Genomic DNA, 19,483 nt, shown 5'->3' on the forward strand with positions numbered 1-19,483 from the left:
GGATTACTTTATCTTTTCATAATAATAAGAGAAAACCCCATGCCTTGGCAGAATTATTCAAGAAAAACTACAACAGATGGACCCTTGTAAGAAGCTAAATTTTCAACAGACATAAAAAATGCAGAAATCAGTGAATTTGCAACCAGAAAGTCCATCCCTTCCACATCATTAACTTCTACTTGGTTTTGAATTTACTCTCATGCTCCAAATGGTGTTCAGTTGTGCTGCTGTTGATTATTAGCTTTTTTTTACTCTGTTTTCAGGGCCAAAGTTCAGTCTTGGAACGGATGAGCAGAAGAGCCCACTTGAAGACATGCCATTTTCAGACACTGACATCAATTTGGAGATATCATTTGCAGAACAGGCAGCTAATCTCAAAGACAGTTCAGTAGGCAAAATGTGCAAGGGTGGAGGGGGTGACACTCTTCTCCCGGTAGGTATTTCCTATTTATTGCTCTCATTCTTTGTTTTCACTAGTGGTACTGTTTGGATGATATTTATCTGATAGTGGGTGAATTAGATTTAGAGGAATGTTGTTGGATCCAACTTCATTGAGATAGACCTTCTGAAGAGAACTTATTTTTGGGAATAGTATTCTCGGTAACATGGAAGTAACTACTTTTATGCCTATTTATGTCACCGTCTGTCTGGCAAAATGCTCTGTGTAAGCAATAATGGGCTGGTAATATTAGGCTGGAATAGTGGCTTAGTGGTAGTTGTACACAAACTGTGTCCTTACTTCATTTGTTTACAGCCTGTTTTCCCGTTACCTGAGGTGAGATGCTTTACCTCTGTAATAAAAAGCTCTGTTGTCATTTAAAAAGAGTTGGTGGATGCCTGTAGAAACATTGTGCAGTTATCCAATGCAGATGGGTGAGGGATGAGAATGAAGAACAGAATGGTCTATAGAAGTCTAAAGTCAAATGGCAGGAAACTAAGCATTAGTTTGTGCTCAGTTTTTCTTTCCAACTCTTAACAAAAAAAGTCTCATTCTGAATGAATCCAAATAAATACAAAATAAGACCCTCCAAGGCATTTGTTGTTGATCCTCAGGCATCTCTTTGAGGATCTCCCTCTACCTGACAGTTCATGAACATGCAGTTACGTATGACCAGTAAACTAATGACTGGTGTGAAAAATGTCTTTTTTTTTTCCTAACGGTCTATGCAAACATGTCTGAGTAAACATAGAGTCTGAAGTAATAATGTTTCACAGTTCTTCAAACACTTAATTTAGATAAGGATACGTGCAGTTCTTCAAATAGTAATTACCCTGTGTATCCTACTTTAAACATTATAAACCAGACACTAATGGATATTTAGAAATGGATTCTAAAGTGTTTGAGTCATGTTTCTCTAATGCAGCCTATAACAAGGAAACGATTGCTATACGCTAACTTACTTCTGTATATATGCATATATATATGCATAATACATACACTAGCTATACTTTTAGCTAGGCTTATGAAGCATTGCTCAAAGGCATGGCTATGGGATTTCTCCTTCAGTGATGAAAGGAGTGGCAAAATGATAGGAAAGGGAAAGGAGTTACCTATTTAAATCTACAATTTATATTTGTTGCACCTTCCTCATTCGCAGCTATTTTTAAACATACATGTTTTTGCAAGCCAGTGAAACATCATGGTGGGAGACTGACTATGTATCTAAAATTTATAAATTATATTTATGTTTTGGTATGTGCCTTTCTAGTCATGTACCATAACACCAATTCATCTGTGCTATCGCTGGGTTTGTACAGGATGAGAAAATAATTCTGGAGTATAATATATCTTTCCAAATGGGAGAAAGTCTTGTCAACCTACCTGCTTTGAGTCATGCATACTGCTAACGTCAGGCACAGGCAAGAGTCTTACTTAGAATCCTGCAGGTGAGAGATGGAGTTAAAAAGCTCTATGAGCTGGGAAGTCCCTTGCCCTCTCAGCTCAATTCCTTATACTGGTCTCCAATTGCAGCTTCTGAACATTTACTGCAGTAGGGATGAGCCATAATTCAGGATCCCCCTTCCCTAAGAAGGGAACCCTTTTATTATTATTTATATGGCAGCCAAATATGTTACTTTGTGTGCATAAGTGCAGAGGGATTTCTATCGCAATTGTACATGCATAGGATTGCTCATGGACAGCCATTTCCACCACTGTAAATTGCAAAACGATGCAGAAGGTGGTGGTGTGGAGGGGTGGGAGGTGGTTACAAGGAGGACAAAGCCAGATTCTTCTTGGAGGTGCACAGTGAAAGGACAAGAGGAAATGAACACAAGTGACTACAGGGGAAATTCTGTTTTGCAAAGTAAAAAAAAGACCCCATGAGAGTATTAAGCACTGGAATGGGTGCCTGCAGAGGTTGCTGCGAGTTTTCAAAATCTATTTGGTCAACACAACCAGCAACCCTATCAGACTTTGAATTTGGCCTTGCTTTAAGCAGGCAGTTGAATTAGATGACCTCCAGAAATCACTGGGAATCTAAATCCTCCTATGATTTTACGATCATCTGCTTTTCAAGCTATTTTGGGGAATCTCCTGTGACTTAGTAACAGCAGGCTTCGTGATGGAAGGTTGTGCCCTGAAGGAAGCACAGCCTTCAAGCTAAGTAATTTGTTATGACTTAGATTGTTCACTGTGCTGCAAATCTCTGCTTTTAGAATTTCAGGCTGCCGAAGGACAAAACAGGTACCACAAAGATTGGTGACCTGGCCCCTCAGGACATGAAGAAAGTCTATTCTTTAGCACTGATTGAATTAACTGCTCTCTATGACATACTTGGGACAGAATTCAAGCAGCAAAAAGCTGTAAAAATCAAAACCAAAGGTGAGTTGGTGTTTCATATTCTGAGCCAAATGGGTCTGTTTTAATCCAATAAAACAAATGCATCAGGTTCTTTTTGGTTTTCCAGCAGAAAATTTATTTTAATATATAAATAGTAACATAGGTCCTGAGCAGCATTTAATTATATGCCTTAACTCAAGGCACACTTTAAGCAAGTTCATGCATATAGTCACTCCAGCTGTGGGACAGTGCTCTTTAGATAAAGTTAAAACTCAGGTCAGTCACTGAGCAGGTAAACCAAGGACTGAAGAAGGGGAACTACCTTAGTAGCGTGCTGTGCAGGAAGAATTGCTTCACAGAAGTTTGTATGTGCTGATACATTCCCTGGGAGGGCATGTGTATGAGCTCTTTGTGGGTATTTTCCTGCTTTCCTGAAGATTGGTACTGTGCTACTTTTACATTTGGACTCAATGACCTTAAAGGTCTTTTCCAACCTAAATAAGTCTATGATTCTGTGATTCTACCTGACTTTTTTGCTTTCGTTGCCCTTGGCTGGAGATGCTGGGAGCCTTCGTGGCCTGCTTTCCTCTTCTGTCTGGTACAACGTTTCCTGTGTCACATAGGCCTTTCCCATCCAGTATTTACTCAGGCCATAATGCAGTTTTTATGCTGAATGGCATCATATTAAGTGGAAGATTTGGGCTGTTGCAGAGGATGTCAAGATAGCTGCAACGTGTCATTTTGCTCTACAAGCCGTTGGAGCGTACATATAATCACAGTGCTTTTCTTGGGAACATAGGACACATGGAAATCAATTTCAAGATGCTGGAGGTTTTCAGTGCTTTGTTTGTTTTCTGTATTTCTGGCTTCTGCTAAATGCTTTACAAGAGCTTGAAATGTGTTACCAGTTGATCACAAGCCTGCTTTGGCCAAAACCCTGTTGTCAAGGTTCAGTGAATGTGACAGTGCAATAGCTCACTTGAAATAATTGAAGGCAACAGAGAGGCTTGAGAGATACACAAGGTACAACAGATTATTCAGAATATGCTTTTCACTTTACAGTAGTAGAAAATAACTTTTTAAATGCAAAAGGCATACACAGAAACATCTGTGAGACCTTGATCACTTAAATGCATTTTTTTCTTGCAGAAGTGCTTGTGCTTTCACTAATAAACAGAGACAAAACACTTTCTTCTCTTGTATTTTGGGTCTTAGTTTTAATTGATTCTTCTTACCAAATTTATTGTTAATTTAATTTCCGTCATAGCATAATTATGTGAATGACAGGCAGTCATGAAAAACATTGAATTTATTAAAAACTTTTTTAAAAATTAAAAAAGATGGGCTAGATGCATGGAAATGTGTAGGAGAGAGACAGTGATGCCCTTTCTGCCAAACAAATCTGCTTTTACAATGTAATGCCTTCAGTGCCTTGTTGCTCTACCTGACCCTCACCTCTTCACTCCTGAAGTGTTGTTTGGCCAATTAATTCATACAATGGTGGATCTATTGGCTGTTCCCCTTTGTGTTTGTGTATGTAAAGAAGATGAAAACATAGTTCTGGGGAATGCTGTGCTGTGCCCAGCCCTGCCTTTCTATTGATCTCCTATACTTTGTTTCTCCAACTTCATCTCAGCAGAAACTTTTATTATTGACAAGATCTTCAGGATGATAAAACTATGGGGTATGGATATTGACTGTATGTACGAGTCCCTACATATTTTATAGGTAGACTTTTTATGCTGAAGAGATACAAGAACTCCCTGATTTGGCACTGAAACTGATGTTTCTTTGACATATATCACATTCCCTCAAGGGCTGACATCTTTTTAGTAATTACAGCTGTTCTGTGCTCTGTTGGCATGGCATCATACCAAGCAGGAGTTTTTAGCTACATGTAGCATTATATGCTGTTCCAGAAAAATTGCATGTACAGCAATTATCAGTACTTCTGACAGAGGAGTTCTATGTCAGCAAACTTTGGGTTAGTCGTTACTAGTATAGCTCTCTTTTAATGGTCATTCACTTCTATTCAACTGGGCTATAAACACATGGGAGTCCCTTTTACTTGAAGGCCAAGGCTAGTTTTGCATCAGGGGTAGATTAACTGAGACTTTTTTTAAATTTGCATTGCCTTAGCACTATTGTAAAGGCAATTTTCTAACCAAGACTTAACTGTACTTTTGCTTTCATTTAAAAATAAAAAAAAGGCAGAACACCTTTGGTGAGATGGTGATCTTGCTATCCTGCCAGTGCTGTATAATGCAAAAGCACAGGGGTTGAACAGCTCTTCTTTCAAAACTCTCATAGAGAGAAGTGTTCAGAGTAACTCTGGGTGGTAATTACATCTGTCTCATTTTAGTAGCCAAATTTCTGGATATTTTACTTATGCCATTTGCATCTTAACTATAATAACTTGCTTTGAGTGATGAAGATCTGCATTGCAGGGTCATCATCACATCCATTCTGCAAACCAGAACCACACAGATGGTTCATTTATGCAGTTTGCTTCACTGTACTGCAGAATATGTGGATGGCAATTTGAAGTCAAAACAGAAGACTCCTGATTTATGGTTGAAGGAAGAGATGAATGAATCCTTTTAGCCAGAATGCTTTGTGTAATAACTTGATTGACAAAGACATTCAAACACTTTGAACAAAAGGTCAATAGCTCTGAATGTATTGAATAGGCTTATCGCTTCAAAAATGTGGTTTTATGCCATTATCACATGTACTGGAACAGATGTGGATAATATCTCAGTTTCTTTTGCGTTATTCTTCAGACTCTGGCTTGTTTGGTGTCCCACTGTCAGTTTTACTGGAACAGGATCAGAAGAAGGTGCCAGGAACCAAGATCCCACTGATTTTTCAAAAGGTAAATAGGCACAAACAAGTCAACTTGTTACATACTTGCAAATGACAAGCAAATAACATTTTGTCCTGGATGTATTTGCTCCCTATAGCACAGTTTTCAGTGTATTACTCTAATTAAAGTTATTGTAACTTTTCTTTACAGCTTTACTTATTAATTCAGTAAATGTGATACTTTGCTTTGTATCAGACTTTTTGAGTTAAAGGGATAGAGTTTGGGTTTTGTTACAACTGTCTCCATGACTTAGGCAAGTTTACTAATAAGCCTGTGAAAATTGAAAATCAGTATAAGAACCCACTGCAGCCAAATTACATTTCATAAAGGTGGTTTAACTTCCATTATCAGTAGGGCTGCCCTTTATTTTCTTTCAGAGCAAACACTTGAAATTCCATAGAAATTCTCAATCCCTGGCCCACAGGCTGAACCTACCTTTCTAGGATGTGGTTTTCTCCTTTCAGAAGTGATTTGGGTCACAAGGCAGGTGGCTAGGGGGTGAGAATCAGGCTAGATAACTGCCTGTGATGGTGGCAGCAGCCCTTTTCCAGAAGATTTGTTGCTTTAGTACATGGGTGGATGCTTTGGCCTGTATCATGTCATGGTAATGGGGAAGATAATGGGAAAGATGATGGAGACCCTGGATTTACTGCCCGTGCATAGCAGGTCTCATTGCATGAGAAGGGGAAGACCACAGTGTGTGGACCTGTTCTAACACTGACTGAAACTCAGTGCTGTGTCATCACCATTTCAGTAGGTTTGGGGACCTGCTTGTTAAGTTATTTTTCAAGAAACAGAAAAGTAGTTTTGCATCACTCTCTCAAAACTATTGTGGTGTCATTCATGCCAGAAATTACTTCCTCAGGATCATAAAAATACATTTCTGGGAAAGATGCTCTTGAGAAAAAAAGAAATCAAATGACAAAAAGTGATTGATCACTGTGCTATCCTAGCAACACAGTAAGCATAGTCCTTCATGAAGAAAATTCTGCATAAACATTTCTAGCTTATAGATGTGATTTGTTTTGCAAGGTGCATACATCATTTGGAATACAGTTTTTCTTAAAAGGAGAATATGAAAATAAGAAGTGTCCCATTTCTTCTGCCTGTTCTCTACAGCACGTGCTTTCCAAGAATTAGGGGATTTATATAAAGTGCGAGAAAGAACATTTTTGTGCATACTGCTTTTTAAATGTACCTTGCTTATCACTGAAATGAAACAAACCAAGCTAATAGGAAGGCTGCTTAATTAAAAAAAAAAACTTTTAATAAAAAATACACCTACGTTTTATTTCACTGAGGAATTACGGTTAAAAATAATGACATAATTTAGCCTAGGATTTTTCTGACTGGAAAATCTGAGGGTCATACCGATCCATGTATATCCACTGGAAGTTTCTGCTGATAGTAATTCAGGTCTCTGACCTGCTAATGAAGCCATGCCAAGCAGCCCTGATAGAGATGAAGAGGGGATTTCCCATAGGCAGGAGGCTGGTGGTGGCCAGCGGCCACCTCTTGCTGCCTTCCAAGGGGGCACTTGGGAGTGAGTGTGTGTGAAGGAGTGGTGGCTGCCAGCAGTGCAACCAGACCTTGCCTCCCCCTAGATGTGGTGATGGTGGCAAATCACACAACATGCTCACAGCGTCTTTGTGTCTGACAGATGAGAGTGGCAGCCACTGCTCTGGTGTAAGCTGAGTACAGGGAGAATTGGATGTGGCTAGTTAGCACTTTTTATTTTTTTTTAACCAAGAAAAATACACTAGGGTGACACCGTTAGTGCTGTTTTCTAACTTTGTGGCTTTTTCTGTCTGATCTTTTTATGGCATTTATCAGTTACATAAAAACAGTGGTAGGCAAACCTCCTTTAATTTCTGTAACTGGAGAAAACACAACTGTGTTGCATAATTTTTCTTATTCAAGAGCTGGCACAGGAAGGTATGTAACAAAGGCACTGCCCTAGTTAAACATTGTGAGAACCATTTGTGATGTCATCAGCTTTTGATGTTTACAAATTTCTTTTGAGTACTCTTAGATCCATCCTTCAGTGAATACTTATAGGCATATATTCTAAAGAAACAGAATTTATGATATGTGTTTTACATACTTTTACAGAATTTCTACTAGTTTATCTAAGCCATGTGTGGGATTGCAAACTGTTGAGTTTGCTAGGAGAATGCCAGTATTTGCAAAACTGAGACTTCTTTAAAGCCTAAAAGTACTTAGTTCTTCTCTGGTAGAGTCATAAAGAAGAGTATTTGTGAGAAAGTTAGTGCTGTATCTCTAATGTTACCTTAATTGTTTTGATTCGTAGACATTTTAAGAAGGGTAGTAATTGGGATTTAGTTTTGAAGCCAGAGTAATTTTGGAAAAAAAATGCTTCAGTCTTCGGAGGAGATTTGAAGAAGGTCTAAAAAATACAGTTTTCTTTTTTAATAAAATAGACAAACTCTTCTTTAATAGTGTTCATAAAACAGGTAAGAGCAGTATTAAAGGTTTTGTTCTACATCTACAACAACTGTAATCCCTTTGTAAACTGTGTGTTTGTGTGTCTGCTCGTTACATATGTGTATGCTCAAATGCATGCATATACATTGTTGTGGTTTAACCCCAGCCAGCAACTAAGCACCACGCAGCCACTTACACTCCCCCCCCACCCAGTGGGATGGGGGAGAAAATCGGGAAAAGAAGCAAAACCCGTGGGTTGAGATAAGAACGGTTTAATAGAACAGAAAAGAAGAAACTAATAATGATAATGATAACACTAATAAAATGACAACAGCAATAATGAAAGGATTGGAATGTACAAATGATGTGCAGTGCAATTGCTCACCACCCGCCGACCGACACCCGGCTAGTCCCCGAGCGGCGATTCCCCGCCCCCCCTTCCCAGTTCCTATACTAGATGTGACGTCACATGGTATGGAATACCCTGTTGGCCAGTTTGGGTCAGGTGCCCTGGCTGTGTCCTGTGCCAACTTCTTGTGCTCCTCCACCTTTCTCGCTGACTGGGCATGAGAAGCTGAAAAATCCTTGACATTAGTCTAAACACTACTTAGCAACAACTGAAAACATCAGTGTTATCAACATTCTTCACATACTGAACTCAAAACATAGCACCATACCACCTACTAGGAAGACAGTTAACTCTATCCCAGCTGAAACTAGGACATACATACACACAGATACATACATAAAGGGTCCAATATATCAGAACTGTTTACCAGTAATTTTTAACTAGCATCTTCGTTCATGCAGTTTGGTTTGTGTTTGACAGCTGATTGCCCAGATAGAAGAGGCCACTCTGGAAACAGAAGGACTTCTTAGAATACCAGGAGTTGCAACAAGAATAAAGGTAAAACATTGCACAGATTCTCAAGATCACCCCAACCTTACCTGTGTTTGCTCATTTTATTTTGCCATACAAATATATTTTAACACCAGGTTGTTATGAAAATCTTCAAAAACAGAAAGCAAAATCTCTTTACAAAGGAAACTGAGTTTTATTAGCCAGAAAGCTGGTGGTTTCATCCAGTGTAGTTTTGGGGAGAAGACTAGAGTTCACGTTTGAAGGAGAATCAAGGCTACGTTTCAAATTCAGTTGTACCAAGATCTCATTAATTCTTGGCACGAGCTTTCCAGCCTTTTGCTTTTTCCCTGAACCAGCTTAATCATCTGAACAGTTCGCACACAGTCTTTCTACCCCAGGAGGAAGCTTTTCTCTGGCATTGTGAGCCTATTTTAATAGCTAGACTTAACCTGCGTTATAGGGCAAGGCAGCCAGCATGCACTGAAGAACCTCTCACATTTATTTTTATGAACAGCAATATAACTACTTAGCTCTCTAAGTGTAATCTTGTTAGGCACGTCCGTGCACACCGACACTTTGCAGAGTGAGTGCCAATTACATGCAGACTCTTCCCCAGTATTTGCCTTAATGCAGGAAACTAAATACACAGTATGATTCATGCCAAGAGTCAATGTGTTAAAAAGACGGTCTGAACTGGCCTTAAATTCTAAACAGAAAGGACCATTTAAGTGGATTCAGCTGTCTGAAGAAGTCTGCCAGCCTCTGTAGTGTAGAACTCAGTCCAGCAGCTGGTTCATTAGAAACAAATGAAGGAAGGAGGTATTATGGAAATTGGTTTTGTTTATTTACCAGTAACTAAGATTTTTTTGTTTTGTTTTAACCATTTTCCTCCATTCTTTATTTTCCACATTTCATCAGTTCTGCAAACTGGAATGATTTTGGAGTGATTTTGTTTATTTGTTTGTTCTTTGATTTTATCAGTTTAATATGATTTCCCAGGCAGGGGATCATTCACTATTTGACTTTCATTAATTTTTTATCTCTTTATTTGCAGGAGCTGCTTCTTTGAATTAAGCAATTGTTTTGTTAGCAAAGACGTTAAGTTCCTTTATTTATTCCAATAGGAAATTTTATAGAAAAACAAAGAACTTAGCATACTAAAGGGCTGATGTTTTCTCTTAATTTTCTTAAACTTTTTTTCTCCTATAGAAAAAGAAAATATTTTCCTCATGTAGTTTTACAGAAAGGCAGAGATAATCTCAAGAAAAAATATATCGCTATCTTATTCTATGGATTTTAGAGTTATTAAAAAAAATACATTGTGTATACCCCATAGTTATATGCATTTACTTTAACATCTAAGCACTGGTGCATTAGGACACATAGTTGACATTTCTGCCCTTGCCTGTCAGATAAAACAATTCATTTTATCTAGATGTTTAATACTGTATTTGCCACAGTGATTGGTGTGAATGTGGATGGAGGAGGTGATGAGACTCGGGGAGAATTTTCATCTTTATTTCTAAAGCTTGCTTTTGTTGATGAGCAGGAAATCCTACCCACTTGACTTTAGACATCTGAGTTAAGATCTTTGCACCTTTGAACGCCCTAAGTAATCAGTGAAGACAGAAGATCTCTCTGCAGGGCAGTTGAGAACATCCAACTTCTATAGCAACCTAAGTCTCCACATTTTCTTTGGAAATTTTGGAAATAGATCCATTTTCCATTTGGACAAAGTTAAATTTAATGAGAACAGTATCTTAAAAATGTATTAGGATCCTCTATCTAATGTGCCCTTCTTGTCCAGATAATAATGAAGGCCATATTTTTCTGTAGCACTGTCCCTCACTTCATCTCACATACTTTACAAAACAAGCCAGTGTCTCTGTCTCTGTCCTCCTTTTCTGTCTGGAAGAACTGAGGCAAGAAGGGAGGGACTTGTGAGATGCCACTGGCCCTATACTGAGGCCATTTCCCACTCTGCTGGACTGGGAAGTAAATGAAGTGTATGCAAGGCTGGGACTGATGCTTAACAGGTGACTAAGAAGGACTCAGTCTTTGCAGCATGTTCCCATTCGTACATCTCTTGAAGCCCAGTAATAGCACTGCCATGGGAACAGGGCAGGTATATGGTAATATCTGCTGCCAACAGTATCCTGCCCTTTCCCAACCCCAGAGTTATGAGATATCACAGATTTTCAGTGCTGTTTATTCTGTTGCATAACCTCATGTTTTGCAGTACAGTCCCCTACCACAGAGGGCATGTTTGACATCCAGTGCTTGGCAAAGCTGTATGTGCCCAGCGGCATGGAGTTCCCTGTAGATGGCAAGACATCCAGCTATCCAATCTCACAAATCTTTTCCCTGTGTTTTAAAAGGAGAACCAGCCTCATCTTAGTGTATGTTTTGATAGGAAACTGTGTGTCAACATGCATAATTGCCATATTTGTTTATGAAAATGGCTATGCATGCATTACAGCAACACCCTTTGGTAGTAGTTTCAGAATTGCTATGTATATCAGTCATGTCTTAATATTTTGGGGCAGGGGAAGTCATAACCCTTACGTGAATGAGTATGATATCTGGTTTTTATAGTATATTCTGTATGGCCCTGAGGCAGGCCCACGGGATTTCTTCCTATATGATTTGGCAGTCTGCTGCCTGTTACTGCAAGTTTGCTTGCAGTGTTTCTGATCCCCAGTTTATCCTTTTGTAGCTAAAGATCAGTGGCAGCTAGAGCTAAGTGATATTTCAGATATCCCTTTTTTTCCCCCTTTCAAAGTATGGAAAGTATTGCTGTGTGTATAATGCATGACTTCCAGCAGCCAAGTGTTATTGGTGCTCTCTGTATCTACTGCCTTTCAGAGTCTTTGCCAAGAACTTGAAGCAAAATTTTATGAAGGGACTTTCAACTGGGAAAATGTAAAGCAGCATGATGCAGCAAGTCTTTTAAAACTCTTCATCCGTGAACTGCCTCAGCCACTCCTCACTGTAGAATATCTCAAAGCTTTTCAAGATGTACAGAGTGAGTAGTGTCCTTTCTGTCTCAGCTGTGAAGAATTGATACCAGTGCAGAGAAGTGCCTCTTTGCCATAGCAGTATTTTTGCTGATAATATGTGAAACTGAGAAACAAATTGAATAACAACAATATGACTTCTCCTGAGAAAAGACTGAGCATATTTTTGCTAATGTACAAATAACATTTTTCATGTAACATCTATTTTAATAGTTTACATTTGTAAAATGAAAGCACACTGCCACTTTCTGATAAGATGTTTCTGACAGTTATTAGGAGGTATAGATGGGTTATAAGGAAATTGTGTCTGATGGTATCAGTTTATAAACAAAGTTTGCTTCAGAAGAAAAGGTATAGTAGTTCTGTAGAAAATCTAACAAATGGTAATTTATACTGTTTAGGGTATTTTATTCATTTAAAACAGGAAAAGTTAGAGCAGAATAGTCAGAGCTGCTGATCGTGCCTGATCCCTGAGATCAGCAAGCTCCTGTGAAAATGTCCTCCTTGCCAACTGGTCACCAATACAGCAAACATACCAGCTGTAATTGAAAGAGAATGGCTTGATGATAACGAATCAGGAGTGAGAACCCACATACATTAACTCCCCAGCCAACACAGGAGTGCAAGTTTCAGAAAAATCTATTCCCCTTGTCTGCAGGCAGAACGATGGCTCATTTCTAAGGGATGCTTTCAGGGAATTCCCATGGACAGGCAGACAGACAAATATTCTTAAAAACTGGGCTGTGTCAGTCTCTGGGTTGTGAGCTGCCTTTCAAGGCCATTAAGTTGGTGGGAGCAGGGGACTGGTGCTCAGGCCTGCTGCATAGTGTTGTCGATTCCTGCACAACATCCTTGTCTCTAAATTGGAGAGACATGAATTTTATGGATGGACCACTCGGTGTATAAGGAATTGGCTGGATGGTTGCACTCAAAGAGTTGCAGTCAATGGCTCCATGTCTGAGTGGAGAGCAGTGACAAGTGGTGTTCCTCAGGGATTGGTGTTGGGACCGGCGCTGTTTAACATCTTTGTCGGTGTCATGGACAGTGGGATTGCGTGCACCCTCAGCAAGTTTGCCGATGACGCCAAGCTGTGTAGTGCAGTCAACGTGCTGGAGGAAAGGGCTGCCATCCAAAGGGACCTTGACAGGCTTAAGAGGTGGGCCTATGGAAACTTCATGAAATTCAACAAGGCCAAGTGCAAGGTCCTGCACATGGGTTGGGGCAATCCCAAGCACAAATACAGGCTGGGTGATGAGTGGATTGAGAGCAGCCCAGTGAAGGAGGACTTGGGGGTATTAGTGGATGAAAGACTGAATGTGAGCCAGCAATGTGTGCTCGCAGCCCAGAAAGCCAACCATAACCTGGGCTGCATCAAAAGCAGCGTGACTAGCAGGTCAAGGGAGAGGTGATTCTCCCCCTCTATTCCACTCTCGTGAGACCCCACCTGGAGTATTGTGTTCAGCTCTGGGGCACCCAACATGAGAAAGACATGGACCTATTGGAGCAAGTCCAGAGGAGGTCCACAAAGATGATCAGGGAGCTGGAGCACCTCTCCTATGAAGACAGGCTGAGAGAGTTGGGGTGGTTCAGCCTGGAGAAGAGAAGGCTCCAGGGAGACCTTATAGCGGCCTTCCAGTACTTAAAGGGGGCCTACAGGAAAGATGGGGATGGACTCTGTAACGGGGAGTGTAGTGATAGGATATGGGGTAATGGCTTTAAACTGAAAGAGGGTAGATTTAGATTAGATATTAGGAAGGAATTCTTTACTGTGAGGGTGGTGAGGCACTGGAACAGGTTGCCCAGAGAGGTTGTGGATGCCCCATCCCTGGAGATGTTCAAGGCCAGGCTGGATGGGGCTTTGAGCAACCTGGTCTAGTGGAAGGTGTCCCTGCCCATGGCAGGGGGGTTGGAACTAGATGATCTTTAAGGTCGCTTCCAACCCAAACCATTCTATGATTTTGCAGTACTGAGCAGCAAGTTAAAGCTGGCCAGAATGCTTTCAAATGATGTTGGCAGCAAACAGCTCCTCAAGGTTGTTCCACTTACCAGATCTTGACTGGAGCCAGGAAGGTTTCTGCTTGCTGCTCCTGAGCTGTCTGAAGGCTTATATGGTTTTACTTACCCAGAAAATACTCAGGTGCCAGGATTCAAAACACTTTCTACATTGAGCCAAAGGATTTGATGCAAAGCAGACATAGCACTTCATAGCCTCCCATTGTTTAAATTGTCTGCCTGTCTTGCTGGTTACTTGTAATAAGATTAGGTGGTAGAGGAAAAAGGGCCATCTCTGTGACAGTAATCAGTGTTTTTCACGATACTGTGACTAAGTAGTGTGGTTAGAATTAAATATTTAAACAATTTAAACAATTTAATTTGTTAATATAAGTAATTTAAATGACTAAAAATCAGTCATTATTCAGGTGAACAGACAGAAAACCTTGATTTAAGTAATTAATTTTAATTGTTTTGTGGTTGTATATTTGCTTACTTTCCTAGGAAAATGTTGATTCTCATTGCGTTTTGAGCATTGTGACATGGTGTTTTGGAAGTAATTTAAACCTTACTTTTAATGTATGGCTTTCTAGAGCAAGTAGATACACTGTTATTACTACTTGCATGTTTTAAATGGCTACATAATTTGTCACTCATTTATTCAGATCCTTAATTTTTATTATGGTAGAAAGTCATCAGCAAGGGCTTTTTTTTATTTCATTGGTGAACATATTTTTTTTTTGGTGCTATCTCCCAAACTGATTTGAATTAAATGTATTTGAAACAGCAGTTCATTTGGAGTCCCAGCAGGATGCATGCGAACAGCCCTGCTGAATTTTGAAATAGTGAGATAAAACTATGTCAAGTGCAGGTACCTCCTTCTTCACTTGTTTTATATATGGCCTGATTCATTAGGAATCTGCTGAGAAGACTTGCCAGAGCATGTCCTCTAAAGCATGACAGGAGGAAGTTTATCACAAGTGACAAACATGGGAGAGTTGGGGCTTTCTGCTGCTCAACACTGCCAGAACGTAGGAGGTCTTCTAGGAGGTGGAGGAGTGTAGGGATGCACTCATACTGCATCTTGGGTGAATGACACACCACTGAGCAGTTGGGTAAAAGGCAGACCCAACATCACTTTTCTTTAATTATAGCTTGCCATATTTGGTACGGCACTCACTGCTGTAGATATGTGTTAAACTTCTCTGCTCTTGGCTTTATCCCCACTGGTTTGCCATTGCAGCTGCTGCTGCTTATGTTGCTGGAGACCTGCCTTATTCAGCAACACGTGGTATTCATTCTGCGTGGGTGGCTTGGGAGAACATGCAACTGTTAAGGCAATCAGAGAAACTGTGAAAGCAGTTTTGAATATACCCTTTCATATGTTGGGGCACAGGCTTAAAGAGGGAGGAACCGTTAGCTGACTATTTCTTCTTGTAACATTGCAAAATAAAGAATCAAAAGGCATCTAGAAAACATTGCCAGAAGACTGCTGAGTCATACAGCAACTAAATCCTAAAAGAACATTTGGAAATGAGTATCAGAAAACAGGGATCTGCCAGTCCTTTGTCATACTATGACAATTAGCCCTGTGTATGCATTCAGCATTTTGCAAGAGGTTTCTACTTTGAAATCGTGTTTTTTGAAGAGGACAAATGACAATTTTAAAATACTGAGGTTCGTGTGCTTCACTGGCAGATCTTCCAACGAAGAAACAGCAACTGCAAGCTTTGAATCTTTTGGTTCTCCTTCTACCTGAAGCAAACAGAGACATTCTGAAGGTTAGAATTGCTAATACTTTTTTCCTATACAAATATTTTGTCTACTTCTGTGAATCCACTGTAATGAATGCTGTTGTCTTTTAACATTCTTTTTTTCAGTTCAAAGTTAACGCTGAAACTAGTGATTCTTTTTTCATATTTCACAGAACTTCAGAAAAAAAACCCTTAGGACCCTAATTCCTCCCAAATGACTTCTAAGAATGTGACTTGAATTTTTTCCAGGAGATTGCAATAATAATCTCTCAGTGAGCGACCTTTTTTCTTACAAGTTTCATTCCTTTTTTTGCAGCAGCAGTCATTGTTTCCAATGTAAAAAATAAACAGTGTTAGAATACTATGGATAAGAGTTTGCTTTTATGAAATGGGTATAGCTCTTCATTTTTATTCCCCACTTTTCTCTGTGCTGTTTGTTTCTACTCTCCATAAGCTAGGAATTTACACTTCCTATTGGTATTTGCAGCACGTTACATGGAGTTTTCCAATTTGGGCTTGTCCTTTTGTAGCAAAGCTATTCATCTTTTTCAGAATATGCTTGCTATTAAAATTGCTACAATCAAAAATGAATTTGCAGGATTTGTGTAGGGTGCAGAACATCTTCTATTACAGGCAAAAAAATCCCATTAGGTCTTATTGTTCAAATGTGACTTTTTTTTTTTTTTTTTTTAGTTTATTTACTGTGTGGAGGCAGTCAGGAGGGCTCCTGAGTTGAGTTACAGATATCTGGAACTGAATTAATTGAAGATTGTCAGTTTCTAACTGGCTACCTGTCATTCACAATGCAGTGGTTTACTCATGAATTGCTTACCTTACAGAGCTAGCCACTCCATGTTTCCATAACCATGACAGCTGGCACTATTGTGTTCACTTTCAGTTTAAGAAAAGCTAACAGTAATTTTTCACAAGCATCTGTGGGATGCTACTTAGGCATCTACACGAGGGATTTGAAAAAAATCTTACTATGCAGGGCTTTGAAGTCACCTGAATGCTTTTGAAAAAGTTATCTGCAAAAATAACGAGAATGGTTTACTTCATTACTTCAAGGAAGCAAAACTTGCATTACAGTCTTTTGAACATATATTTCTATGCTTCCTATTATTGATTGCTTTTAATGTGTTTTTATTAAGAATGAAGAGCTTTTTCCAAAAATATGTAACATCATGTTTCACTCTTAACTTTTTCATGTGCAGAGTTGAGCTGTAAGTTCTGCTCTTATTTCAGGTACTGCTTGAATTCCTCCAAAGGGTAATTGATCATCGAGACAAAAATAAAATGACGTTAAAGAATGTTGCAATGGTGATGGCCCCAAACCTTTTCACGTTTCATGGGTTTGGCTCGAAGACTATTGAACAAAGCGAGTTTGTTATGGCAGCTGGAACAGCAAATGTCATGCGATTTATGATTCAGTACCAAAAACTTCTCTGGACAGTAAGTGTATTCTTAAGGGGCGGGGGAATCATACATTTTGCAAACAAGGCATCTGAACAAAGAAGTAATATGAACTTATTTCCATGATTTAGAGAAAGATCTGCCCCATCCAGCTGGGTTCTTGATCATAGGTAACTCTTCTGGGAGCGAAACAGAATCATTACCTCTTATGGTAGAGTTAAGCTCTGATGGTCAGAGTTTTTATATTGTATATACCACATGTGAACTCAAAAATAAGTCCCTGGGAGATCTTTGTATCTGGCATATCTGTATACATTGTTATGAGGAATTTTTTCTTTTCTGCTTAGAGATATTAGCAGGAAACACAGTGGTTTAGTTCATTTCCCTTTTGGGCCAAACTTCATATTATATAAAATGTGTTTTGGTAAAGCATGAAGTTGTGTCATGGTCTCAAGCAAAGCTCTAACTTAGACAGACTGGAGAAGTTCAGGCTTTGTTGTTCATCAGCAACTTTTAAGCAGTTTTGACCTTTGCTGCATCTGAGGAAAAGTTCTCACCGTTGTACAGACTAAGTGTTGAGTGAATTTCTTTGGCTGAGGAAAGTAAAAACACTGCATGATTCCACCTCTGTTCCCCTGAGAGCTTACTGAATGGAGTGTAACATCACAATTGGAGTGGTTTTTAAATTGCTTCACAGCTTTATATTATTTGAATCTTTAATTATTACTGGAAATAAATACTATTTTTTCGAGTTCTATCTGTCAATTTACAAAGTTTTGATAAGTTAGTTGCTTAAGGAAATTATGTAGATATTCATACTTACTATCTATATTCATATAGATTCCTAAGTTTATTGTTAACCAAGTGAGAAAACAAAACACTGAAAGCCAGAAGAAGGAGAAGAAGGACAAAGCTATGAAGAAGCTTCTGAAAAAGATGGCATATGACCGGGAAAAGCATGAGAAACAGGAGAAGACCCCTAATGATGTAAGGAAATATATGGCTGAAATACTTTATTAATAAGACTATCATCGCTAGTGAAAAAGTGAATATAGCAGAGGGGATATCTACATTTATTTAACTGAGAATTTCAATATTTAGCAAGTTAATATGGGTTTCATAGTTTATGGGTTACCAATATGACACATTTAGAGGGTTGGGCTGTTTGTTTGTTTGTTTGTTTGTTTTCCCAGATTTTTCAAAATATTTATATTCTAAAAAATTACATCCCACAGGTTGTTTCAACTTGGGCATGTGAAACAAAAGTACATTAGGTCTGTATCTGTAGTGGGAGCAAGTGTTGTGGCAACACTCAGTATTACTGTACCCATGTTTAGATGCATTGGTGCCCAATGGAAGTCACAGCAGACCATGTGTTTACTTAAAAAACAAGTATCTAGATTACACTATTGGATATTTAAGAGTGTTTGGAAACAAAGCGAGCATTTAATCCTCCTTCCTTCTACAGGAGTTCCCAAACCACTGAACTCTTTGCCTCAATGAATCTTTAACTATTCCTTGTAAAGTGGAGCATGCTAGAGCATGCACAACCTGCCCACTCCAAGAAAGCCCGAAGGATGAAACAAATGTAAATAACTGGTAAACTGCTTCTTATGCAGCTGTTGTCCAAGTGTCTACTCCCAACTTACCCCTCTAGATATAATCTACAATTCAGTATCTCTCCATTAGGTAATTGACTTCTGCCAGCCCCATCAGTGATGTCAAGGCATAAATTTCAGTGTAACACTCTTCACACATTCTTTACAATGAAAAAAAAAATCCTGTGGCATTATAGTGTTAATTTTTCCTGTACTTTAGAAATACTTTAATTGCACTGTTCCCGCCGACACTGAAGCTTTTCAAAAATATATCTCATGTACCTTGAAATTGCTTATTATTTGCGATTTCAATGAAGTTAGTAATTACAATTTTTTGAAGCTCATTAGCCTGTACAGTATGGTATGTTAATTATAATGCATTTGAAATACATGATTCCAAAGTTATTTTAAATACATAAACACATAACACCAAATATGTGTATCCTGATAACATAATTAATGCATATCAGATTTAGGTGGTATGAAAATACCACCTTGTGGGTTGAAGTCATATTGAAGATTCTGGTGAATTAGAGACATCTTGTGGTAGCTTGTAAAAATGCATTGGTCCGAATGGTCTGTTTTTCTTATCAAGTATATGTATGGCAAACTGTTTACAGAAAAGGGTTGTCATATTCTAATAAAGGCATTTTTTTAAGCTATTAAGCCAAAAAATAGAATATGGCAAATTAATATGCTATGATATCCCTCAAATCTGCCTGGTTTGATCTTGCAAGTATGCCTTTTGTTTTGA

General features: G+C 38.9%; 1 protein-coding gene across 6 annotated transcripts in view; it reads left to right on the top strand.

Moving 5' to 3' along the window:
- Window positions 1-19,483, top strand: part of ARHGAP18 (Rho GTPase activating protein 18) — a 99,439-nt gene that overhangs the window by 69,158 nt on the left and 10,798 nt on the right. For all 6 annotated transcript variants that reach the window (XM_030022275.2, XM_030022273.2, XM_030022272.2 and 3 more), the window contains 8 exons: window positions 264-433; window positions 2,659-2,824; window positions 5,566-5,657; window positions 8,923-9,000; window positions 11,821-11,980; window positions 15,663-15,745; window positions 16,964-17,170; window positions 17,972-18,118. In XM_030022275.2, the coding sequence (XP_029878135.1) occupies window positions 264-433; window positions 2,659-2,824; window positions 5,566-5,657; window positions 8,923-9,000; window positions 11,821-11,980; window positions 15,663-15,745; window positions 16,964-17,170; window positions 17,972-18,118 (1,103 nt within the window). The remainder of the gene's footprint in view (window positions 1-263; window positions 434-2,658; window positions 2,825-5,565; window positions 5,658-8,922; window positions 9,001-11,820; window positions 11,981-15,662; window positions 15,746-16,963; window positions 17,171-17,971; window positions 18,119-19,483) is intronic.

This window comes from Aquila chrysaetos, chromosome 8 (assembly GCF_900496995.4).
Source record: "Aquila chrysaetos chrysaetos chromosome 8, bAquChr1.4, whole genome shotgun sequence".
In the NCBI taxonomy this organism is placed as follows: domain Eukaryota; kingdom Metazoa; phylum Chordata; class Aves; order Accipitriformes; family Accipitridae; genus Aquila; species Aquila chrysaetos.